The sequence below is a fragment of the Salarias fasciatus genome, chromosome 23, assembly GCF_902148845.1.
Source record: "Salarias fasciatus chromosome 23, fSalaFa1.1, whole genome shotgun sequence".
NCBI classification, from domain to species: domain Eukaryota; kingdom Metazoa; phylum Chordata; class Actinopteri; order Blenniiformes; family Blenniidae; genus Salarias; species Salarias fasciatus.
In genome coordinates this window covers 36,288,756-36,314,568 of record NC_043766.1, presented here as the reverse complement: position 1 = coordinate 36,314,568, position 25,813 = coordinate 36,288,756, and the positions used below count along the sequence as shown (strand labels likewise).

Genomic DNA, 25,813 nt, shown 5'->3' with positions numbered 1-25,813 from the left:
CAATGAGGTAACGACACTTGAACTTAAGGGCATGTCTATAATTCATTTAAACTGTCGAAGCTTATATGCAAATTTTGAATACATTAAAGAGTATTTAAATAAATTCCAAATAGAATTTAATGTAACTGCATTATCAGAAACATGGATAAAAGAAAATGGATCTGGAAACTTCGAATTTGATGATTATCACATGTTTACTCAAAATAGAAATCAAAAGTCTGGTGGAGGGGTGGCACTTTATATACATAACAATTTCGATGCACAATTAGTTCATAAAATGACAATGGCAATTGACCAAGTTTCTGAATGCATTACTGTGGAAATAAATGTAGAAAAAGGAAACAAAAATATTCTTATATCCTGTATGTATAGAACACCGGGTGCAGATATGGCAATATTTACTGAATAAATAGACACATTATTTACAAATTGCATTCATAAGGACATATACGTATGTGGAGATTTCAATGTTGATCTATTAAAAGCAAAAACACACAGACCCACCGAAAAATTTGTGGACACAATGTTTAGCTTATCTCTATGACACACTGGCTGGTTACCGCTGCTCTTGCTGTGTTTATATGTGAGAGGAGGGGGAGGGGTTGGGGTGCTGCAGGAGGGAGACGAAGCAGGGCGGAAGAACAGGAGCGGATTTAGAAAATACACTTCACTGCCACTTTCAAGTGGCACGAGATCCTCTATGCGATATTATCATGTGCGCATTTTGAACACGATATTGAAATTTCATTTTTAAATACCACGATTATCGTAATACCGGGATACCGCAACATCCCTAACTTCAACCTGGTCTCACTTCTGCTTCTCACCACAAACCAAACCAGACGTACAATTCACACAACTCTCAACTCTCTCAGCTGAAGCTGTGCAGTTCTTCACAGAACTTCATGTATCTAGTGACAACACTTATATCTGATGGAATATCTACAGTTTCTCACTTGTGGGATGGATAAAGACTCATATAATCTGATCTGATTTGCTCTAACCTCATCCACGAGTCCTCATCCTCATAACAACAGCAGTGAAGGTTCAACAGCTGCCAGACAGTTTCTTGCTGTCAGCTGTTTCATGTGAACTGTAATCCATTCATCCAGTGTGGAAACACAGCACGATGAGAACTGTCTGAATAAGATAAGATAAGATAAGATAAGATAAGATAAGATAAGATAAGATAAGATAAGATAAACTTTATTGTCCCAATAAATGCGTGCACACTAAATCGAAGATTATTTTTATCCAATCCTAAACGTTAAAACAAAGATGTCAGAAATTTCGTGGTTTCGAAAAGTAGCTTGTATTTGTTACAGGTGGCTGCTTCACGAAGTGCCGTATGTGAGTGTTTACAGATGTTTGACCAGACCTCTGATCTGAAAAGAGCCTGAGGAACCTGAACGCCTCACAGCTGCAGCTTCACTCCTGATGATCACTGAAAATCAAGATGATGAGAAAACAATAGTAGAACATTAACCAGCCACGCTAAATCAGAAATTTAACCTACCAAGCCGCCGCTGATACTTCCTCTCAGACCTGAACCGTCCGTCAGTAACAACTTTTCCTGTTCTATCCGAGACGCTCAGCATTAAATCTTCTTTCCACCATCTCAGAAGTTGAGTTCGCGTCCCGTTGACTGATGTTGGAGCACGAAGGAATCGTTCAAAGCCAGCTAGTTCGTCAGTGGCTAACAGCTAAGCTAACAGCTGACTGAGACGCCTAGCAGCAGGATGCTTTTACGAAGTGTCCCTGAACTCAGCACGGTGCTGCATGGAGGTGCGTAGCTCAGGTTGTTCACTGAATCAGAGGGTTTCAAGGTGTTTCACAGGTATTCAAGGCAGTTTAGGAGGAGATGGACATTGACCGGTTAATGGACGGAGTTACTGCCTCCGTGAAGCAGCTGCTTCCGATTCTTAAAATCATCTGGCGGACATGATCGTTCACCACTTGCCGACCCCTGTATGATAGTAATCTAATCTACAGGAGATAAAGGCATGCATTAGCACCTCTGTACTGGCCTGAGAGAGAAACGGGCGGACGCTGGCTATATTCTTAAGATGGTAAAATCCAATCTTAGTTATGTTTTTAATGTGTGGAATAAAATTGAACTCAGAGTGAAAAATCACACCCAGGTTCTTAAATGATTGTGCTGGTTTAAAATTTTGTAGTTTTGGTAAGTCTCTCCCTCTGGCCTTCGGGACTGATAACTAAAACCTCAGTCTTGTCCTGGTTGAGCTGTAGGAAATTCACCCCCATCCATGACTTGAAGTCTGAAATACAGTTAAAAAGGGTTTCTATTGGCCCTGAGTCATCAGGAGACACGGCCATGTACAGCTGAGTGTCGTCAGCGTAACCATGGAAACTGATGCCGCGTCTCCTGATGATGTCCCCAAGTGGAAGCATGTAGAGATTAAAAAGTATGGGACCTAGAATTGAACCTTGGGGAACCCCACACCTAATTTCATGGGTTCCTGAGGAACAAGTATCCAAACTTACATAAAAACATCGATCTGTGAGATAAGAACTGAACCAGTTAAGAACAGGAACAGAGAGGTCCACCAGGTGACTCAATCTATTTATTAAAATGTGGTGGTCTACTTTGTCAAAAGCGGCACTCAGGTCCAGCATAACCAACACTGTGGGTAGTTTATTGTCCAAATTCCACCTGATCTAATTTAAAATCTTTAAAAGGGCCGTCTCGGTACTGTGGTTCACTCTAAAACCAGATTGACATCTTTGTAAAATGTTATTTGTCATTAAAAAGTCATTGACTTGGTCCAAAACCAGTCTTTCTAAAACTTTACTTAAAAATGGTAAGTTGGATCCTGGTCTGTAGTTATTAAGAACATTGGGGTCTAAACTGCTCTTCTTCAGAAGGGGCTTCACCGCGGCCGTTTGAAAGGCAGTGGGGAAGACACCCGTCTGAAGAGAGCAATTCACGATATTTAAAATGTGTTCCTCAAGGAATCCATAAAGTGATTTAAAAAGTGGTATGGGGTTGGGATCTGAAAGGCAGGTTGTTGATTTTAATTGGGAGAAAACTCGACCAAGAGTCCTCGCGTCAACCAGGTCAAAACTGTCCAGTGTTTCCTCAGACGTGGACACGGTTCAGCTGTGTTCACTGATAAAACTGTCTCTGCTTGATGTGAGGACGCCGTCTCACCCTCACAAACTCACACTCACTGAAACATTTATCTGTTTCTTGTTAAACACAATATAGAACTTGAGCATCTACATAAAAACCAGCCCAGATCTCAACTGCTGTGAAAACTTATGTTAAAACCATGAAAGCACTATGTGAGTACTGAGGAACACGGAACACGGCGTAAACACATACCTGTACCGGTGTGTGTGTGTCTGTATGTCTGTGTGTGTGTGTGTGTGTGTGTGTGTGTGTGTGTGTGTGTGTGTGTGTGTGTGTGTGTATGTTTTTCCATCCTTGTGGGGACCAAATGTCCCCACAAGGATAGGACATTCCGGCACGATGTGCCTCGTGGAGACATTTTTTGGGTCCCCATGAGGGAAACAGTGTTTTCTTGACCATGTTGTTGTTACTGAAAAAAAGTAAAAGTGCAAAAACATTTCTTTAGGGTTAGGCTTTGTTTTGGTGTGGGTTAGGGTTAGGGTAAGGGTCAGGGTTAGGAGTTAGACATGAATGGGAAGGTCCCCACGAGAATAGAAAGACAAAAGTGTGTGTGTGTGTGTGTGTGTGTGTGTGTGTATGTGTGTGTGTGTACCTTTGAAAAGTTTTCGTCTCTGTTCTGGAAGCTTCTCAAATCCCTTCAAATCTTCTCATACTTTTCCAGAAGCTGCAGAGAGAAGAAGCTGCTTCAGTCCGTCTCCGTTCTTCACATTCCGCTCTGACAAACACTCGGCAGAAACATGAGGAAACGTTTTTCTTATCTTTTAGGGAAGTCACGTGTCCTGCAGAGGGTGGAGGGAGGAGATCTGGCAGAGAGAACAGGAAGCGGGGGGGGCGGAGTTTCTGTTAGTGTGCTCTGAGATCACTGGACTCCCAAGAAGAACTCTTTCGTCAGCAAACAGAATCCTGCAAACCCCCCCCCCCCCCCCCCCCCCCACCCACCCCCCCGCCACCCCGCATTCCAGTGTCTCCCTTCAGGATGACGTCTCTGCTGCAGGAGGAGAGTGATCTTTGACCCCTGAGCTCTTCACCTCCTCAACTCCTCCAAACATCTACCTCTACACACACATACACACACACACACACACACAAAACAACACAAACACACATGCAGACACACACACACACACACACTTACAGATAGACACATGCATGCATACTCATAATGACAGACATACACACACAAAACAACACAAACACACATGCAGACACACACAATAGTAGCACACAATCTGTTAAATTATACAGAAATTAATTTTGTCCTAAAACTTCTATTTCCTGTTTCCTGATAAAGATAATGATAATGAAGCCGCCCCTCCAGAAAACCAGCCCAGATATCAACCTCTGCAGAAACACACTGCTCTGACCACTGCCTTCAACACAGCACTGTGTGTGTGTGTGTGTGTGTGTGTGTGTGTGTGTGTGTGTGTGTGTGTGTGTGTGTGTGTGTGTGTGTGTGTGTGTGTCAGACAGAGCGGGCTCTCCACTGAGGTCAACTCCCTCCTAAACAAACACCCTGGAAAAGACTCAGATGAGAGGTTCCATCTCTTCCTCTCCTGTGTGCAGGACCACAGAGCACTCCCCCTCCTCCAGCTCAGCAGCCAATCACTGTCAGCATGCAAATGAGGCGGCGTCAGCTTCCTCAGTAGGAGGCGGAGCCACTGAGCTGAAGAGCAGAGGGAGGCTGAGGAGGCAACAAGTCTCTGTGGTCAAACCAGAGGAGGAAAGAGACCTGAGGATTTCTACTCAGGTTCTCGTTCTGTGACATCGCAGAAGTTGTTCTCATCTATGAGTAAAAAATTCCTGAAGTTATAAAAGCTTCAGTGAGAGTAGAAAGTACTCTTCTCAGAAACTACTCAAAGTTTTTATAACTTTTTAACCAGTGGAGGTTTTATGGTGTTGTCAATATCTAACATGTAAAAATAAATCAAATAAAACATAAAAAATAAACGAACAGTACCCTCAAATATGAACTTAGCCAAAATAACTTTAATACTTAAACCAGGGAAAGACCCCACACTTCCGTCCAGTTATCGTCCTATTTCATTAATAAATGTAGATGTCAAAATAATCAGCAAAGCCCTATCCAGGAGAATAGAAAAGATAACCCCTCTCATAATACATCCTGACCAAACAGGGTTCATTAAAGGTAGGCATTCATCCACTAACATGCGCAGATTAATTAATATAATAGATTACTCTACGATACATAATCTACGCAACATAATCTGGGCAACCAAGATGGCTGGGCCCAGTAAGACCGCTGAGTTTCGTGCCGGTAAAAAGATACTTTTCTTGTAATACGCACGGGGAGACTGACAAACGAAGTACAGGAAAGCTTGGCGATGCCACCGAAGAAGAAAGTCGGCAAAGCAGAGATGGAGAGTGAGATGCAAGAAATTCGTAAATCCCTGAACCTCATGACGGAGGAGCTGCCTAAAGTGACTTGGGCTTGGTATGTGTGGGTATGTATCTGTGAGCATGTATGTATGTGTGTGTGGGTGTGTATCTGTAAGTATGTATGCATGTCTGTATGTGTGGGTGTATATGTGTGGGCGATTGGAGGTATGTATGTGAGGAGAGAGTGTGGTGCCCTGTGGGGGGGGGCCCGGTGGGCCTGGGAGCGGTGGGCCCTGGGTCTGGGTCCTTCCGCTGCCCCTGTCTGTCCTCACCTTCACTCCTCTTGATGCATGATGGGTGTGTGCTTCTTGGGTCGGTGGCTCTGTCCGCCCTGGTCCTGGGGGGGGGGGTTGCGCTCCTGGTCCTGTCCTTCATCCGGGGGCTCCTGGGTGACGGGGGTGCTACGGCATCCCCGGACCCCCCCCACCTCCCCCCGCTCTCATGCACACACACGTAGGGCTTTGGGAGGCGGGCTTATCAGGTAGGGTGTGGTGGAGGGGGCCATCTAAGTGGCCCCAATCACTGCACCCTTCAGTGGCTCGCCTCTCAGTCTTAATTGCACTTAGTCATCTAACACGACCAAATACATAAAAACACACACGTTGGGGGGTCTGGGCGCGCTGTGTCGGGGGTGGGGCTGTTCAGGTAGATGGGACTGCTCGTTTGGCCTCACTCGTTGCACGGTGTGGTTACTGTCCCTCAATTTTAATCGCAAACAACATATACTCCATCAACACTCACGAGCCGGGGGGGAGGGGGCAATGGGGTCTTCTGCGCCCCCATTTCCGGGGAAATTTATATGTACCTGTTATAGTACTGTCAGTTTTTGTGTTGGTTGTCGGCTCTGTTTTGGTGTTGTCCAGATTGGGGTTTTGGATTGTTCTTGGTTGCGTGTGGTGCGTCGACAACACTGTTTTGCATTGTGAATTTGTACATAGGTTGTGCCCCCCCCCCGTTTTCCCTGTCTTTGTCTTTATCTCTTTCGGTCTCTCACTCTCTGAGCATTTCCGTCCCGGTCCTGTCCGGCAGCCATGCCGGATGCCAGCTTTAAATAAAGGCAGCAGCAGGAGGAGATTCAGTCTCGTCCTGCTGCTAACATTAAAATCTGTTTGGATAGTAAAAGGCTACAATCATACAATATTGCACGCCCCAACTGCCGAACAGGACAAGGGGGAAAAAAAAGAGTAATAACAACAAAAACTAAAACAAAATCTATGGACATTATGAACTGACGAGTAAAAATGTCTACAACGCTGGCTGCCGGGCAAGCTGGGTTACAACCATCCTCACGCCGGGCTCACTGGCTCCGGTCCGACTCTGCTCCGTCTCCAGTATGAAGACGCAGCACCGCAGCACTGTCAGTCAGTGCTGTGTTTGTTGTTGTGCTTCTCTTCTTCTTCTTCTGTGATATTTTAGTGCAGCTTGCATCCCGTTGGTTACATTACCGCCACCTGCTGGTCATTATGATTTGAGCTTTTTTTTCTTGCAGGTTGTCATTTGTTTTAAGAATTTACAGAATGGTCTGAATGATGACACTGAGGCAATCATTTGCGGATTTGAAACAAGTCCATTTATTTTGCTCTTTACAAACTCCAAATCACAGAACACACATCATTCATGATGACGACGGTGGTCAAAACCATTTTCACTTCCGGGCAGCAACACCTGCCGGGCAACGATCATTTCCGAATTTGACACCTGGTGTGAATTGAACACCGCCTTTCTTTGTTATACACCTGTTTATGCTGACTGTATCCCACAAAAGGCAGGCAGGTATGTGGAATGCTGTGAAATTCTTTAAATCAGTGATGCTCAGTAAAACAAGCAGTAAAATAACTGTTATATTAGTAGGTAATTTCTGAACACCTGATTTGATTCTTAGTTCCAAGGAGATGAATAGTGAGAAGGGAGTATAGGAGGGCAGGTCAGCCAGAAGAAACAGTAACACAGCATGTATACAGCATGTATGTACAATTTTTACCATTTTATTTAGCAGACATTGTTGTCCAAAGCGACGTACAACACTGGGGGCAATTCAGGGTTCAGTGTCTTGCCCAAGGACCCTTTGACATGCAGACAGGGGGAGACAGGAATCGAACTCAAGACCTCCCGATTGTGGGAGGTCTTGAGTTTTTTTTTGCAGAGGACACAGACTCACTGAAGAACCAGAGGACCAGAGTCCAAATCCAGCACATAGACGTTGAGTGAATGTGGTGTTGAAGGTGTAGAGGAGGATCAGAGAGTCAGAAGAGACTCTGAAGAAGGACAGAGAGCCAGCCGGACAGTCCACATACACTGCTACTCTACCAGACCTGGAGGAGGATGAGGAGGAGGAGGAGGAGAGGGATGTTGCTTTGTTATTGTGCCAGACAGAGTAACCTACATGATGACACTCCAGACTCCAGGACTGCTGATTCCCTCCAAACCTACACTCCTCACTGACTCCTTTCCTTTTGATTCCTCTGTAACTCACTGATATAGAAACATCTCCGCTCCACTCGACCTCCCAGTAACATCGACCACTCAGATCATTTCTACACAGCAGCTGTTTCCAGTAATCAAATCTGTGAGGATGATCAGGATGCGGCTGCCATTCCTCCACAAGTGTCACCTTCCTGTTGTTGTTGGACAGTTTGAGGAATCTGCCAATTGAGTTTTCATCCAGTTGAAGTTGAGAGAAATCTGATGGAGAGAAAAAGAGAAAAGTTTGATGAGGACACTTTTTGTCAGGCTTCTCTTGTCAGTGATGTTTGAATGAATCCAAAGCTTTGATTGAAAGACAAACGGACAGTGATGAGTCCAACTTACACTTCCTCAGATCAGGTTTGAGCCTCTGCTGTCCACCATGGTCCACCCTGCAGAGAGAGAGACAGTTTGAAGGGTTTTCTCTCCAATGTGAGTCCTGACTGCTGTTTAACATGAAGTATAGCTCCTAAAGTTGTCTGGAGAGACTCCAGTTCATGCTGAAGGGAGGGGGGGGGGGGGGGGGGGGGGGGGGGGGGGGGGGGGCTTTGACCTTTGACCTTTAACCAGAACTGTCTTTGGTCAATTGTCAAAAGCTTTCTTCAGCTGAAATATTTTTGAAAACGTGAGAGGAAGGAGAAAAAAAAAGAAAACAAAAAATGATATGCCTCTAAATTAATGCTGTCCATTGATTAAAATACTCAAAAAAATTGATACATCCAAAAAATCTGCAGTTACCTCTCGATTAATTGCAAATTGATCACACATTCTACTCTAAATGTACATTAAAGGTAAAATGTTTAAGTTCTTAATCCTCTCATCAGTGGACCAATGGACCAATATGATGCTTTTGTAAATGCATGTTTACTGTGGTTGCCACAATCCAAATCAATGGGGCGACTGTGGTTCAGTGGGGAGAGCGGTCGTCTCACAATCTCAAATTAAGTTGGGTGAAACCTTCTCATTCTCAAGTAGTTGTGAAGTAATTTTTCATGTTCTGGGTTTTTTAATGTGTTCAGTACATCATGAATGAGTCCTTTCCAGATCTGAAACATCCTTCTTTGATTTTCTTCATGGTGACATCTCGACAAGATAAAATATATATGGTATGTTCCCCATCACCCTGAGAGACTCCCCAGTGGACACTGGCCCAGATTACATAGTGTTTTTTCAATCCGATTGTAAACAGTCGTGTTAAATGTGCATGTCGCTATACATGAACGGCATACCAAGCGATCCACGATGAATCCTCATTTACAAGGACCCTGAAGCGGATTATACAGCGTCCTGTGACATGCGCACAAAGTCTCTCGAGGAATTTTCAGGTCTTTAGCTCTGCAGCAGCAGTCCTCAGCGCCGAGCAGAGTGTTTCTATCTGCTGATATCTGCTCAAATACTGTCCCAACATCTCCATGATACGCTGATCAAGGAGCGGCGCTCCCCTGGCCGGAGAACCGTCCCGCTGAGCAGCACATCTCGGTGTGTGCTCTGCTCCGCATGCCGATGTTTCGAATTAACTGGTGGCCATGTTAACTTGTGACCAACAGATGACTGAAACTTGTAGTCGTTCTGGCGAACGTCGGTTATCGACAGTTACAGTGAGTGTATAAGTTTTAAGTCTTTTGTGAGTCTTACTTTAACAACTGCTGTAATCAGCATGTGTTTACACAGAATTCCACCGTCATTCGTGAACACGGGAACCAGTTAATCCACAACACTGGTGGGGTGATCGCTCGTATTCTGCTACGGAGCCCTTTGAACAACTCGCTGTTGCGCGATTTGCTTCCATCTCTCCTCTCCAGTATTTTTTCTCTCAGGGTTTTTATTAAAAAAATCGATCGGTGTGCACCACCTCATACAATCGGCTCCGAAATACAATCCGCTCCGAGTGAAGCGGATCCACTCGATTGTTTACATGACACATTTACAATCAGCTGGGCCCTATAAACCAATTATACGGGGCGCATGTAAACGTGTCTGCTGTGGAGTCCTTCAGCTTCCTGTGTTCCATCATCACTAGGACCTCCATCTGTACATCAGCTCCCTCATCAAAAAAGCCCAGCAGAGGATGAACTTCCTGCAGCAGCTGAAGTTGTTCAGCCTGCCGGTGAAGATGATGGTACAGTTCTACTCTTCCATCATGGAGTCCATTCTCATCTCCTCCATCACCGTCTGGTTCGCCATGGCCAGAGTAAAGGACCGACTGCAGAGATTCCAGAGACAAGGACAGACTGCAGAGAGTCATCTGCTCTGCAGAAAAGGTCATTGGCTCCAGTCTGCCTTCCCTCCATGACCTCGACAAATCCAGGATCCTGAGACTTGCACATAAGATGGTGGCCGACCCCTCCCACCCTGGTCACCAACTCTTTCAAACTCTCCCCTCTTGAATGATGGGTTGGGTCACCAGGACCAGAACCAGCACAGTTTCTGCCCCTCTGCCACTGCTCTCATGAACAACCACTGACAATAACAGGACATGCTGCCAGAACTTTCCAGGAGCAGAAGCTCAGATTTGCTGTGGAGCCAAGACATTGATCCAACTGTGTTCATACTGGAGAGAGAGTCCAGGACTGAGACCTCAGGGTTCGAAAGAAAAAGTCAAATGTCATCAGCATATAACACTATCTTCTGGAAGGTCTTGACTAAACTAGCACTGTGAATATCCTGACTGTTTCTGAAGTGTTCTGTCAGTGGTTCTAAGGCGAGGACGAAAAGGAGGACTGAGGGCATTATTGTCTTGTCCCTAAACAGAGTGGGGAGGGGGGAGAGCACATGCCATTGATCAACACCCAAGCTTCTAGTGAATGACAGAGAAGTTTGTATTTTATTATTGAGGTTTTTTTTATATATATATAAGTTCCTTTCCTAATCTGAAGAGGTCCAGGACATTGACACTATAAAATATATTTTCTCCATCTTATGATGGAGCTAGTGAGCAGTGTTTCATCTATTGATAAATGCTGTTCAACATTAAACAGGCTTCTCATCCAAGAGTCTTTCCAACCAGTCTGATCATCAACTGGAGACATTGTGAAGAACATCTCAGTCTCCATGAGGAGCTCCTGCTGTGTGTCCATACCTGAGAATCTCCAGGGAGCAGTGTGGATCCTCCACTGCCGCTGACAGCTCCTTCACTCCTGAGTCTCCTGGATGGTTGGAGCTCAGGTCCAGCTCTTTCAGTTTTGAAGACTTGGATCTTACAGCTGAGACCAGAGAAGCACAGCCTTCCTCTGACACCAGACACCCTGACAGACTGGAGACACAAACATGGCTGCATCAAGTCAAGAAGGAAGAAGGAAGATCCTCCACATGATCAAGCAGCAGCTGGATCCTGACCTGAGAGCTTCCAGTTTACAGTGAGGACTCTCCAGTCCAAGAGACAGACGCTCCACTCCTGAATCCTGCAGGTCGTTGTTACTCAGGTCCAGATGTGTCAGACTGGAGGACTGAGAGCTGAGAACTGAGGACAGAGCTCCACAGCTTCTCTCTGACAGACCACAGCAGCTCAGCCTGAAGAAGAAGCAACAATGAAAACCACATCAGTGTTTGTCATGGACTCAGTTCTACATACCGTATTGGCCCAAATATAAGGCAAGGTTTTTTCCCGAAATTGTATTCTCCAAAATGGGTTTGTACTGTAATCAAGGACTAGACTGTGGAGCACAGTGATCTGATAAAAAATGGAGGAATGGGACCATTTGGAACAAAGGGGCTCGAGCGCTAGACACGCTAACAAACAACAGAGGCGAAGTTTCGATGCCAACTTTAAACTGATAGTAATCAATGCAGCAGAGACAACAAACAACTGCCAAGCGGTCAATATATATTACACTGAATTGAAATTGAATAGAACTTGAATTTGATGGTTATAAAGTTATTTACATCATTAATGCAGTTGTTGAATCTTTGAGGGTACTTATTTGTTGCTTATTCGCTGAGTCATAGCCTCAGATTTTGAGAAAGAATATATTTTTTTTATTTAATACTTCAGTAATTTTTCTTGATCTTAAATCACATGAAATATTATCTCTGTTTTGAGTTTTCCGAGAATAATTGCACAATAATAAAGTTTTTTTTTATGTGTAACCTTATTGTCTTCAACATATTTTCATTCTCACAAAATTATATTTGAAAAATAGGGGTCTTCGTATAACCAGTCGTCCTATATTCAGGCCAATACGGTATCTGACTTGGAGCATCACAAACACAGTGAGTTGAGTGTATAGAAGTGAAAAAAATAAAATTAGCCTGCAATGTTCGACTGCAATGTCCTTCAGACATTTTAGAAAATGTTCTGCAGATGTGATGAGGAGAACTGAGAGTGATCGACAGATTCAATGATCATGTTAGAACCTGAGATTCTTCAGTGAGCAGTATGGATCCTTTACGGCAACCGACAGAAGATTCACTCCTGAGTCTCCCGGATGGTTGTAGCTCAGGTCCAGCTCTTTCAGTTTTGAAGACTTGGATCTCACAGCTGAGACCAGAGAAGCACAGCCTTCCTCTGAGACCAGACACCCTGACAGACTGGAGACACAAACATGGCTGCATCAAGTCAAGAAGGAAGAAGGAAGATCCTCCACATGATCAAGCAGCAGCTGGATCCTGACCTGAGAGCTTCCAGTTTACAGTGAGGACTCTCCAGTCCAAGAGACAGACGCTTCACTCCTGAATCCTGCAGGTCGTTGTTACTCAGGTCCAGATGTGTCAGACTGGAGGACTGAGAGCTGAAAACTGAGGACAGAGCTCCACAGCTTCTCTCTGACAGATCACAGTAGCTCAACCTGAAGAAGAAGCAACAATGAAAACTACATCAATGTTTGTCATGGACTCAGTTCTACATGTCTGACTTGGAACATCACAAATACAGTGAATTGAGTGTATAGAAGTGTAAAAAAATAAAAGTAGCCTACAATGTTCCACTACAATGTCCTTCACATATTACAAGATCTTCTACTGATGTGATGAGGAGAATCGAGAGTGATGGACAGATTTGATCAAATGGTAATAATAGAACCTGAGATTCTTCAGCGAGCAGTGTGGATCCTTCACGGCATCTGACAGAATCTTCACTCCTGAATCCTGCAGCTCGTTGTTACTCAGGTCCAGATGTGTCAAATTGGAGGACCAAGAGCTGAGAACTGAGAACAGAGCTCCACAGCTTCTCTCTGACAGACCACAGCGGTCCAACCTGAAGGAACCAAAAATGAAAACCAGATCAGTGTTTTTCATGGGAGGGGGTGGGTGACAGGAGAAAGATGACAAAGCTGTCATTGATCATGGACAACTCCTCCCACCCTCTGCAATTGACTATAAGTCCCAAATTCTACTGCATGTGTATACGCTCTGCTCGAGTTCTCCCTGGTCCACCTCCACTTTGCATGCTAAACTTAACGGCCACTGCATCCATCCACTGCATTCCAACGATCCACGGAAACCCAGGAGAGTATGCACTAGATGTATGAGGTCATGTAATATCACTATGTTTATGATGGGTTGGCCTCTTATTATCTAAAGTTTTGCAGTGCAACTTAAGTCTAAAAATAAGAGTACCCTGAGCCAGTACAGTAATAGTAATCCACACTTATTACAAGTATGTAAGGCTGCTTTCATTCTAGGGAAGTCTGGGACTCGGCTCTCCTGTGTTGGTGGGGGGGGGGTGACAATATTCACACTCTCACTTGGTTCAGCTTGTGTCCACACTGCTCTCTTGAGAGTTGACCAATGATGGGCTGAACACACGGACAATGTCATGCATTTACAGCACATGCTCGTTTGGGGCGCTGTCAGCTGAAATGAACATGGATCACACAGACAGAAGAAGAAATCCGGTTCATCTGATTGGTGGAGATCGAAACCGGAAGTCCTGCCCCAGCAGTCGGCTCGCGGTTAGCGGCTAACGTCTAACGTCTAACCACAAACAATTGTGATTTATAATATCTATTGTTGAGCGTCTGCACTTCCTAACCACTCCATGTCTTCCCACCAGACAGTTTGTCACTCTTTCTTTGCTTGTCTGCTTCTTCTGACTCGTGCTGTTGGTTTTGTTTGTTCTACAATTCAAATGCATTGAGCTCCACATGACGTCCTCTCACTGCAGCTATTGAATACTCTGATGCTCCGCTTTGCTCTGCATCGAGACCGGGTGATCTGGGGGCTCCAGGGTTCACCTCAAACATCTGGATCTGAGTTCAGAGAAGCTTTCAAACATGCATAAATGAGGATTTTCCCAGAAATTCCTGATTTGGTCTAAAATCCATATTTTACAGGGCTGGTGTGGAAGAGCCCTAAGTTAATTTGACTCACTATTCTCTTGTAAAGCTGTTACTATTCCCCCTCATACTCTCCCCTTTTTTCTGTTGGTGTCTTTGTAGAAAGGATCATAAAGTATGTTCTGGCTTTTTGCTTCCAAAATGAGTGTCTCCTCATTCATTGTTGCGCTTCTGAGTGTTAATGAAATCAATGCAATATGATGAGAGCCCTGTGAGGGCATTCAAAGTAAAAGAACATTTCTCAATTATGGGGTACACAAATAATCATACAGTAGATTTTGAAAATTGTCTATTTGGGATTATTGTACAAAAAAAATTGTGTAGTAAGTGCATTACACATTACATACAATTATATTTCTAAACTTTTATTTCACTATCAATTGAATGTCTTAAAATATCGTAAACATTCTAGATAGACACTGGGTTTTATTTAGAAAATCTGGATGTTGCTGCAGTTTTTCCTGTTTGGTATGATTTCATCTGTGGCACTTGATCCATCAACTCTCTGACAGATCAGTAAATGGACTTAGTCTATATTTAGGATGTGACAGAGCGGAGCATTGGACCAGCGACTGAGCCGAACGGAGGCTGTGGAATGGTTCTGATTGATTTAAATAGCAACAAATTTGCTGCGGAAGGCGGAGCAGACACACATGCAGTGGAATTTGGCCGTAAGAGTCCTGAGAAGTCCATCACTGCCAGGCTTCTTCTCCCAAAGAGAGGTGCTGCAGGCGCTTTACTCCTGCTGACATAAGACTGTATAACCAGCTGCTGTAGATGGTGCTGCTGTCTGCCAGTATTCTAATATCTCAAGAGTAAGCCAGGGGTCCTGTCAAACTGCATTCCTGGAGGGCCGCAGCCCTGAATGTTTTCCATGTTCTCCCTGCTTCCACACACCTGAATCCCATGAAGATTCATGGCCAAATCCAGCAGAAAGGCTGATAACAAGCATCATTACAATCAGCTGTGTTGAAGCAGGGACACATGGAAAATATGCAGGGCTGCGGCCCTCGAGAACTGGAGTTTGACAACCCTGCTGTAAGCTCAAGCTCAGGGATCAGCGGAGATGCAATGCACATGACATTTTGGAGGCCACAAATGACAGAGCTCATTTCTGGAATGTGATTGCTTTTTTGGAAAGACATCTAAAGATTCTCGAATCTCGGCTCCAGGAGGAACAATGCGGTATTCGTCCTGGTCATGGAACACTGGACCAGCTCTATACTCTCCATAGGGTGCTTGAGGGTTCGTTTTCCCAACCAGTCCACGTGTGTTTTGTGGATTTGGAGAGGGCATTTGACCGTGCCCCTCGTGGTGCCTTGTGGGGGGTGCTCCGGGAATACGGAGTCCGGCGCCCCTTGTTAAGGGCTGTCTGGTCTCTATATGACCGATGCAAAAGCCTGGTCCGCATTGCCAGCAGTAAGTCGGACCTGTTCCCGGTGCATGTTGGACTCGGGCAGGGCTGCCCTTTGTCACCAGTTCTGTTTATCATTTTTATGGACAGAATTTCTAGGTGCAGCCAGGGGCCGGAGGGGATCCGGTTCTGGAACCACAGGATTTCATCTTTGCTTTTTGTACATGATGTTGTCCTGTTGGTTCCATCGAACCCAGACCGACAGCATGCACTGGGGCGGTTCGCAGCCAAGTGTGAAGTGACAGGGATGAGGATCAGCATCTCCAAATCCGAGGTCATGGTCCTTGACTGGAAGAGGGTGGCTTGCCCCCTCCAGGTCGGTGGAGAGACCCTAGCCCAGGTGGAGGAGTTTAAGTATCTTGGAGTCTTGTTCACAAGTGAGGGACGGATGAAGGTGGGATTGACAGGTGGATCGGTGCAGCGGCTGCAGTGATGCAGTCGTTGTATCGGTCCGTTGTGATGAAGAAGGAGCTGAGCCAAAAGGCGAAGCTCTCGATTTACCGGTCAGTCGACATTCCCACCCTCACCTATGGTCATGAGCTTTGGGTCATGACCGAAAGGACAAGATCCCGGATACAAGCGACTGAAATGAGCTTCCTCCGTAGAGTGGCTGGGCGCTCCCTTAGAGACAGAGTGAGGAGCTCAATCACCAGGGAGGAGCTCGGAGTAGAGCTGCTACTCCTCCACATCGAGAGGGGCCAGCTGAATTGGCTCGGGCATCTGTTTAGGATGCCTCCTGGACACCTCCCTAGGGAGGTGTTCCGGGCATGTCCCACCGGGAGGACACCCCGGGGAAGACCTAGGACACGCTGGAGAGACTATGTCTCGCGGCTGGCCTGGGAACGCCTTGGAATCTTCCCGGAAGAACTGGAGGAAGTGTCTGGGGACAGGAAGTCTGGGCATCCTGGCTAAGACTGCTGCCCCCATGACTTGGTCCCGGATAAGCGATGGAAAATGGATGGATGGATGGATGGATGGATGGATGGATGGATGGATGGATGGATGTAAAGATTCTGTCTGACCCAATCTTTGGGGATCTGGAATGTCCATCAACAACCACAGTTGGTGTGAAGAATCTCAATTTGAAACCACAGTCAAAGTTGAAATTAAAAGGCAGTACTTTTTGCTACTACAATAACATCTATGGAGGCTGTGGATGAGAAAATGGTGACAAATATAAAGAAAAAGGAGATCTTGAGTTGTCTCTACTGTTCTGATGCTCATTGGTTGGAGAAATGTCAACAGTTTAGGAAGAAACACAGGGAAAAGATCCACTTCCGAAAGGGAAAAGGAGTTTGTTTTGATGTCTGTGCTCTGGTCATATAAACCGAGAGTGAGGTGTGTGATCAACAGCATCCGACTCTGCTTCACATCCAGAAACTGAACGGGCAGTGTGGACAAACAAGTGGGTCACCAGGGACTAAACTTCAAGTTTCTCCACAGGTCATACAGGGGCTGGAAAGGACCGATGCTTACTTTCCATCATTCCAGTACAAGTTAAGTCTACAAAAGGAAATTAGATCGTTTATGCCTTTTTGGACCCTGGCAGTAGAGCAACATTTTGTTCCGAACATCTCGTGCAAAGGTTGAAGATGACAGGAACAAAGACTCATTTCATACTGAAAACCGTGGGACAAGAAAGAGAGGTTCCATCCAACGCATTGGTCGAGCTGGAAGTGTCGGAGCTTGAAGCAAATTATATCTATCCTTTGACAGAGGTCAGAGCTCATCACACAGAAGAAAATGCAGTCACTATATTTAAAATCCCCACCACTGCTGACTTACAAAGATGGCCTTATTTATCCAAGCAACACCTCCACAACATAAATGTTGATGTTGACTTGTCGATGGGTACCAACACTCCCAAGTTATTGGAACCACAGGAGATTGCCAACAGCTGTGGAGACGGCCCGTACGCTATAAGAACAGTGTTGGGTGGGTCATTAATGGTCCTTTAGTTTCCTTTTGTTGCTGTCAACAGGATTTCTTTGACAACACTTGAAAACATATTGAACAGTCAGTACAACCATGACTTCAAGAGGAGGGAATCAGTTGACACGGACATGTCTAGAGAAGACATCAGATTCATGTAAATCCTGGAATCCTCCGCAGTTGAGCAGGATGAGAGGTACAACTTGAAGATACAATAAAAAAAAAAAAAACTGACATTCAACTTCTGAATAACTTTGCAGCAGCAGAAGCAAAGATTTCATGGACTGTAGAAGATTTTTGAAAAATCTACAGCTGCATAAGAAGCATTCAGAATATGTCAAAGAGGCAAAGAGCTGTGTGACTCTGTAATGAAGGAGAAGACGGGGAAAGAAGAGAAGCTGTAAAGGTGTCTTCTGAGAAGCAGAAGTCAGCGGTCATGTCTCTAAAGGGTCAAATGACCAACAGCAATGTGAAACAGGACCAGCAGATTGAACAGTGTGCTGCTGGAGCAACATCCAGATGACACCTCTAAGGAACTGGAAGGTGAGCACCATCATTATGCCCTGATGCCAGAACTCAGCCTGCAAGACGAGAGCCATCTTAAATACCTTCTGAATGAAGCATCATCTGGCTTGCCTGATGTTCACCTTAAGCTTGTAGATGCTAACAGGACACACAATACAGAGAGGAACTGTGTCTCCAGGCAGGTGGACAAGCTCAGTTGCCAACACAAAGGTGATGCTGACAGAGATGCAAAGTTCATCACAGACTTGTGCTTCCAGCTGGAGCAGAAGCAAAGACAGGGAGAGGACCTGGCAGTTGTTACAAACTGAGAGCTGAGTTGATGCTGAGCAGAAGGAAATGGGAAGAAGAAGGCCACACAAGGAGGTCTGAGCCTGGGCAATAAGGGTAGTTGGTGCGTCAGCCTAAATTCCGGTGGAAGCACATTATGGGCTTTAAGATAGGCTTAGCCTCTACAGTACATATGAATACATTTGCATTTTCTTATTTAATATTGTGTCCGGTCTGCATTACAGTTTTTGCCTTTAATTTTTTTTGGGTTTGTTTTTTTAATGTACATGAACATGCATGAATTTATTTATTATACATTGATGGGATATTTTGCAGCTGCAAATGAAGTGTTGAATGCAGTTTGTGCTTTGTATCTGTGAACAGAATGTTTTCAAAGGAACTTTTTTTTTTAACAAATGTAAATCATTTACACAACCATGCATATAATTTCATACACATTCCCAAATTTGAATTTTTAACAGATATGTTTTTTTTCTAACAGTACTGGAAAGGTTGTTGATGTAAAAATAGACCCTCCTAAGTCATCTGCAAACAGTCATTTAAAGCTGCAAAATATTTATGGTGTTGAATTTCTCGATATTTGATAATGAAGTACATACAGAGCTTTGTTGGAGGCTTTGACCACTGGCAGCAGCCTCTGAAGAGCCTCTTCTGAAGCACCACATTTCTTCAGGTCAAACTCCTTCAGATCTTCTTCTGATGACAGTAAGATGAAGACCAGAGCTGACCACTGAGCAGGAGATATATTTTTTGAGATAATTTCTGGACTCAGGGACTTTTGGATCTCCTTCACCAGAGAAGTGCAATTGAGTTCATTCAGACAGTGGGACAGATTGATGCTTTTCTCTGTAGACAGACTCTCATCTAACTTCTCCTTGATGTACTGCACTGTTTCCTGATTGGACTGTGAGCGACTTCCTGTCTGTGTCAGCAGATCTCGAAGGAGACTCTGATTGGTCTCCAGTGAAAGACCCAGGAGGAAGCGGAGGAACAAGTCCAGGTGTCCATTTGGACTCTTCAAGGCCTCGTCCACAGCTCTCCGATGGAGACGGTGGAGAGTAGGTTTTGTCTTCAACACTTTTGACCTCCTGGAGGTTTGCTGTTGTTCTTCCAGCAGGTTGATTCCAGAGTTGATGAAGGTCTGATGGACATGAAGAGCAGCCAGAAACTCCTGAATGCTCAGATGGATGAAGCAGAACAAAGACTTCTGGCGGCCTTTCTCCTTTTTAAATATCTTTGTGAACATTCCTGAGCACACTGAGGCTGCTTCGAGATCAATGCCACTCTCTCTCAGGTCAGAGGGATAGAAGATCAGGTTTCCTTTCTGTAGCTGATCAAAAGCCAGTTTTCCCAGAGACTCGATCATCTCCCTGCTCTCTGGACTCCAGGCTTCAGCTGTGGCAGGTTCTTCATCATACTTGACATTGTTCATTTCAACCTGGTCGACCAGGTGTCGGATGTACATCTGAGTCAGAGTCTTGGGCAGCTCTCTTCCCTCTCTGCTCTTCAACTCCTCCTCCAGAACTGTAGCAATGATCCAGCAGAAGACCGGGATGTGGCACATGATGTGGAGGCTTCGTGAGGTCTTGATGTGGGAGATGATCCTGCGGGCCTGCTCCTCCTCTCTGAACCTCCTCCTGAAGTACTCCTCCTTCTGGGGGTCGGTGAACCCTCGGACCTCTGTCACCCTGTCCACACAGTCAGCAGGGATCTGATTGGCTGCTGCAGGTCGTGTGGTGATCCAGAGGCGAGCAGAGGGAAGCAGTCTCCCACTGATGAGGTTTATCAGCAGAACATCCACTGAGGTGGAGTCTGTAACATCAGTCAGAATCTCAGCTCGACGGAAGTCCAGAGGGAGTCGACACTCATCCAGACCATCAAAGATGAAGATCACCTGGAATTCTTCAAAACTGTGGATTCCTGCCTTTTTGGTTTCATTGAAGAAGTGATGAACAAGTCCCACCAAGCTGAACTTCTTCTCCTTCATCACATTCAGCTCTCTGAAGGTGAATGGAAATATGAAGTGGACGTCCTGGTTGTCTTTGTCTTCAGCCCAGTCCAGAGTGAACTTCTGTGTCAGGACTGTTTTCCCAATGCCAGCCACTCCCTTTGTCAGCACTGTTCTGATTGGTTGAGATCTTCCAGGTGATGCTTTAAAGATGTCTCCTGGTCTGATGCTTGTTTCTGCTCTGTCTGCTGTCCTGGATGCTGCTTCAATCTGTCTGACCTCATGTTCCTGATTGACCTCTGCAGTCCCCCCCTCTGTGATGTGCAGCTCTGTGTAGATCTGGTTGAGGGGGGTCGGCTCTCCTTGTATCGCGACTCCCTCAAACACACACTGGAACCTCCTCTTCAGGTTGGACTTGAGTTTCTCCTGACACTCCTGAGATTTTGCTGGCAAATGAACCTCTTCAGGATGGTGTTCCCCTTTATTTTTTCCAAGAGAGAGAGAGAGAATAAAATTGAGTCATGTTCGAACTGCTCTAGAATAAGTTTTGTTTTACTAACACACTTCATACACACATCACCAGAAACTAGCAGATCTTAGCTTTGACATTTGAGTTTGTATAATCACAGGTAATCAACTCTCAATAGGTGTTCATTAAGAAGTTAAGTAATGTAGAATCAAGAATCATTTTCTCCTGTGTTTGTTTTCTCTTCAGCTCATTGGACTGTGAATGCTGGACTGGGTACAAAATATCATTCAGAAACCATAAACTGATTTTCAGCATTGACGACAAGGATTTGTCATTTTTGTGAGAGAGCCACTGTAAGGTCATTTATCTTTTTTTAAAGGGACTTAAGGCAACTTTTCAAAATTTACCTCAGTGCTGCCGCAATAGGCGCTGCGGGTAACTGCCATGTCATATTTTTATTTTTTTTAATTTTTTTTTTGACTCACGAGATAACGCTGATAATAGGGCTGCGTTAAACGATTACTTTTGTAATCGATTAATCTAGGAAATGGTTCTTCAATGCATTGATTAATCTAACGATTCATTTTTAAATCCGTCGCGGAGCTCCTCTCCGCCTCCGTGTTTATGCGGCGGGTCCCTGCGCGCTCCGCGGCCGGCACGGAGCGCGTCTTCGCCCAGGAGCAGAGATCCGGAGCTCTCCCGTCAGCCTCCGTGGGGCAGCTCCACTCGGCCCGTGGAAGCCGCCACCTGCTTCATGCGCCTCCGTGGAGCAAGCTGCGGCGCGGCAGCTCCGGATCTCCGCTCCCGGGCGGAGACGCGCTCTGTGCCGGCCGCGGAGCGCGCGGGGACCCGCCGCATAACCACGGAGGCACGTGAAGCAGGCCGCGGCTGCTGGAGCTCTCCCGTCGCAGCCGTGGAGCAGCTCCGGGCCGTTTACCCAATCGGCCCTAACTCAGCAGGGAGCGCTGCTGAGACTGGCCGCCTGTGAGTGCTTTGGGACGGGGGAGGGGCTCACGCAGCACCGCTGCTTGCTGAGAACAGCGGAGACGTCCTGTCACGTGACCAGAGCACCAGAAAAAGCACCAGAAAAAGAATTTGTCACTAGTTACATTTGACAAAAAAAAGTCGAAAAGAGGCTTTGGAAAGTCACCAGATTTAGCGAGAAAGTCACCAAGTTGGCAACACTGCCCGCCCCTGATCCCAGCAGTGTTTGAGTCCGTGTCCTCGGCACACATGTTCTTCCTGTTCGGCAACGCGCATACAGCGTCAATTTACGTCACATCCCCACGACTGCGCGGGAAATTCGGACCCCGAACAGCAACAAATTCTGTGGCACACAGCCTGTATAAGGCAACAGACAGATACGCGGATTGGCCTGTTATTTTAGGTTTTTAATACTTCACGACCCATTAGCATTGAATAAAGTGGAAATGCATGTGAAGTTTTTCACAAATCTTGCCTTGAGTCCCTTTAAAATTAGTGTTAACAAGAGAAAAACAAAAAGATCAACCAGTGTGAAAGCAGAAGACAGCTGGTCATTATTGGAGTTTTTCCTGAAATGATTCATCACTGTTGTTTCATGTTGTGCAAATGTGAGTTATAACACCAAGTTTTAATGTTTCCAGTACTTACCTTCAGGTTCTGAGATGTTTATGGTGTGTTTATCCCATATAAGTATTTTCCCTATTTTCTCTAAAACCAGTTTCATGACTTCAGGAGCATGATTGCTGTAGGTCTGGTGGATCTGACTCGCTGTGTCCGGCTTGTCCAATGTCTCCAGTCGTCCTGCTGGGATTGCTCTGCATCCTTCAAAGACCCCGATATTGCTCAAATGGAACTTGAACCTTTTAAATTCATCTATTAACAAATGATCCAGAATTCTCAGGAGGACTTCTGGATCTGAACTCATCTTTGACCTTGTGAAGAGTCTGATTTATCTCACTGATCTTTCACTCTGTGTTCATAGAGTCCCTGGAAAGACCACGGTGAGGAGCTGACATGTTTGATTCAGCTGAGATGTTTGACTCTGAAAAACACAAAGAGAAAATCCTCATGAGCTCCATCTCAGTCATTCTGTTGTTTCAGGTTCAATTTATTCAAAGATAATGTTTAACTACATGTGTCTGACAAGCACTGACTTTATCATACATGCTTATTCTTGATGGAGATTGAACCACTGAACTTCAGTCATTACATAGAACCTTAAAACTTCATTCAAATTGAAGGATTTGTGATCAACAACATGGTGTGGAAAGTGTGTATATGTAAAAAAAAAAACAACTGTTCTTGCCCCTCCTGGGCAATATCTCCTTCCAACTCGGGTCCTCTACCAGAGGCCTGGGAGCTGGAGGGTTCTTGCTGAATAATTATATTGTATTCTTAATATTATGTATTCTTCATATTATGTTTATCTAGTAGTCATTATCTTATGTTATTTAGTATTATTCATATTATGCATGTTTTTGGTTGTGTGTGTACTCATGGGTGGACAAAACAATGTATTTTTTCAGGTTTGCCTGTCTGTCATTTTTCATTTTTACGGCAGCCTCTTGGCAGCTGGACAGTTTGTTTTTAAAGTTAAGACTACAGGTCAATTGTCTCTCTGTCTCCCTCTTGCGCAAATGAGGCTCATTGGACAAGAAATGTGACACTATGATTTGTTGCACAACACCTGGCATTTGGGAAGGATGGATGGAGACTTGATGGAGACTTGATGGAGGCTGATAGGGCCTCCCAAGGGGTCACGGACATTGACCTTTGTAGGGAGGGGGGAAAAGAGTCAACTGAGAAGCAACGAATGGTTTTGAGCAATTGTGTCTTGACGAAGAATCAATTGAGAAGCAACAAACTCCGAAGAAATAGTATAAATAGATGGAGCGGAGAGCAATCGGGGTGTCAGTTTTTTGGTCGGTCTGGCTGCCGGAGGGTTTTTTTGGGAATAAAGTCCTCCTTTTGAATTCTGACTCTGACTCTGCCTGATTATTCCGAGGAGTACTACGATTGAAGACTTCAAGAACCAAGTGGATATAATTGAGGATTTTACGTTTTTTCTGGAATATATGTTTGGGTTTTTTCTTTTGTATCGCAGCTGGCCTAGGATACTTTTTAAATAAAAATCCACGACATTCTGCAGGATCTACCAGAGGCCTGAGAGCTGGAGGGTTCTGCAGGATCTACCAGAGGCCTGGGAGCTGGAGGGTTCTGCAGGATCTACCAGAGGCCTGGGAGCTGGAGGGTTCTGCAGGATCTACCAGAGGCCTGGGAGCTGGAGGGTTCTGCAGGATCTACCAGAGGCCTGGGAGCTGGAGGGTTCTGCAGGATCTACCAGAGGCCTGGGAGCTGGAGGGTTCTGCAGGATCTACCAGAGGCCTGAGAGCTGGAGGGTTCTGCAGGATCTACCAGAGGCCTGGGAGCTGGAGGGTTCTGCAGGATCTACCAGAGGCCTGAGAGCTGGAGGGTTCTGCAGGATCTACCAGAGGCCTGGGAGCTTGAGGGTTCTGCAGGATCTTAGCTGATCTCGCACTGCGCTCTTCAGGACCAAGAGCTTAGATGTTGGTCCCCCCACCCGCCCCCCCCCCCCCCCCCCCCCCATCACTACTGGCACCACTGTTGCCTTCGCAGTCCACATCTTCTCCAGCTGTTCTTTCAGTCCTTGCTATTTCTCCAGCGGTTCCTGTTCCCTCGTTCTGATGTTCTGTCACTGGGGATTGCTTCATCCATCACTCCTGCTCTCTTCTCCTGGTTCTCCTCCATCACTATGTCCGGCTGATCGTCCTTCACCAGTTAATCTGTCTGAATCTTGAAGTCCCTGAGGATCTTGTCTTGGTTATTCACCACCTCTTTCAGGGGTGTTCTCCATCTAGAATCCAGATTCTTAAGTCCATGCTCTCCACAGATGGTTCTGCATACTCTGCCTCAGCCTGGTTCTAGTGTCCCATGTCTGCCTTTCCTGCCAGCATCTTGCCCAATGCTGTGATGTGCTGTTCAGCACATTTAGTTACGACAACAAGTCCATATATGGTTGTGTCTTAGGGAAGTGCATTGAGTGACTTTTGAGAAAGAACATTAAGTTACTTCAGGCTACAGTATCAACCCCATGATGATGAGCGATTAATTACTGACTCCTTGATGTCGTCCACCTCCTCTGTCAGTACACAGTATTACATTAGTCATTACTTACTGTGTGTGTGTGTGTGTGTGTGTGTGTGTGTGTGTGTGTGTGTGTGTGTGTGTGTGTGTGTGTACCTGCTGTCCTCACAGACTCTTTACCAGAAGCTGCAGAGAGAAGAAGCTGCTCTTTGCTGGTCTCGTCCTTCAGTCTGTCTCCTTTGTAACGTCCAGCTCTGACAAACCTGTGGTGGAAATATGAGGCAATGGGTTCTTTCTCTGTCAGAGAAATCACATGTCCTGCAGAGAGGAGGAGGAGGAGGAGGAGAGCTGAAACAGGAAGTGTGTGTGGTCTACATGTTGACACTTGCATGGGTCGAGAGTGAGACGTCCTCACGTTCCAGCATGCTGCACTCCTGAGTTCTCACTCTGTTAAATACATGGATTTGTTTATCCATTTGAGTTTTATCAGTATTTAAATATTTTTATATTTGTGTTTGAGTGTGTGACCTGTTTTCTTAAAACATTTAGTGTTGGAGATACAGATGTTAGGGATCGTGGGTATCACCAGGAAGCTGTTCATTTGCCATGACTGCTGTGTGCGTGCACTCACCACCCCCCCACCACCACCCAGATGTTCAGAAGGGACCAAGCGCCCCAAGGGAGAATGAAACAAAATACTCCAATAAAATCATCATTCAAAGCCTAATCAAGGGAGGCCTCATCACACGGCCATACTGACTGTGCACCTCCACAGCAACAGATGCAGGACCTGCCAGGTCCTGCATCCTGTATCCTGTATCCTGCATCCTGTAACAGGGGCAGGAACCTCTGCGACAGCAGT

The 25,813-nt window shown here is 45.5% G+C and overlaps 3 protein-coding genes across 4 annotated transcripts in view; all 3 read right to left on the bottom strand.

Moving 5' to 3' along the window:
- Positions 1–3,926, bottom strand: part of LOC115382227 (stonustoxin subunit beta-like) — a 28,102-nt gene extending 24,176 nt beyond the window's left edge. Inside the window, exon 1 of one of the 2 annotated variants that reach the window (XM_030083934.1) lies at positions 3,747–3,926. The gene's annotated coding sequence lies outside the window, so the exon portion shown is untranslated. The remainder of the gene's footprint in view (positions 1–3,746) is intronic. The other variant, XM_030083935.1, reaches the window with a different exon arrangement.
- The window catches only part of LOC115382176 (NACHT, LRR and PYD domains-containing protein 3-like), a 1,518,151-nt gene that overhangs the window by 1,053,034 nt on the left and 439,304 nt on the right, over positions 1–25,813 (bottom strand). The window lies entirely within an intron of this gene.
- The window catches only part of LOC115382198 (NACHT, LRR and PYD domains-containing protein 3-like), a gene marked incomplete at its 3' end in the record, with an annotated part of 406,576 nt that continues 392,235 nt past the window's right edge, over positions 11,473–25,813 (bottom strand). Inside the window, exons 5-7 of the mRNA XM_030083892.1 lie at positions 19,045–20,880; positions 13,032–13,205; positions 11,473–11,524 (exon numbers count right to left, since the gene is read on the bottom strand). Coding sequence (XP_029939752.1) covers positions 11,473–11,524; positions 13,032–13,205; positions 19,045–20,880 — 2,062 coding nt within the window. The remainder of the gene's footprint in view (positions 11,525–13,031; positions 13,206–19,044; positions 20,881–25,813) is intronic.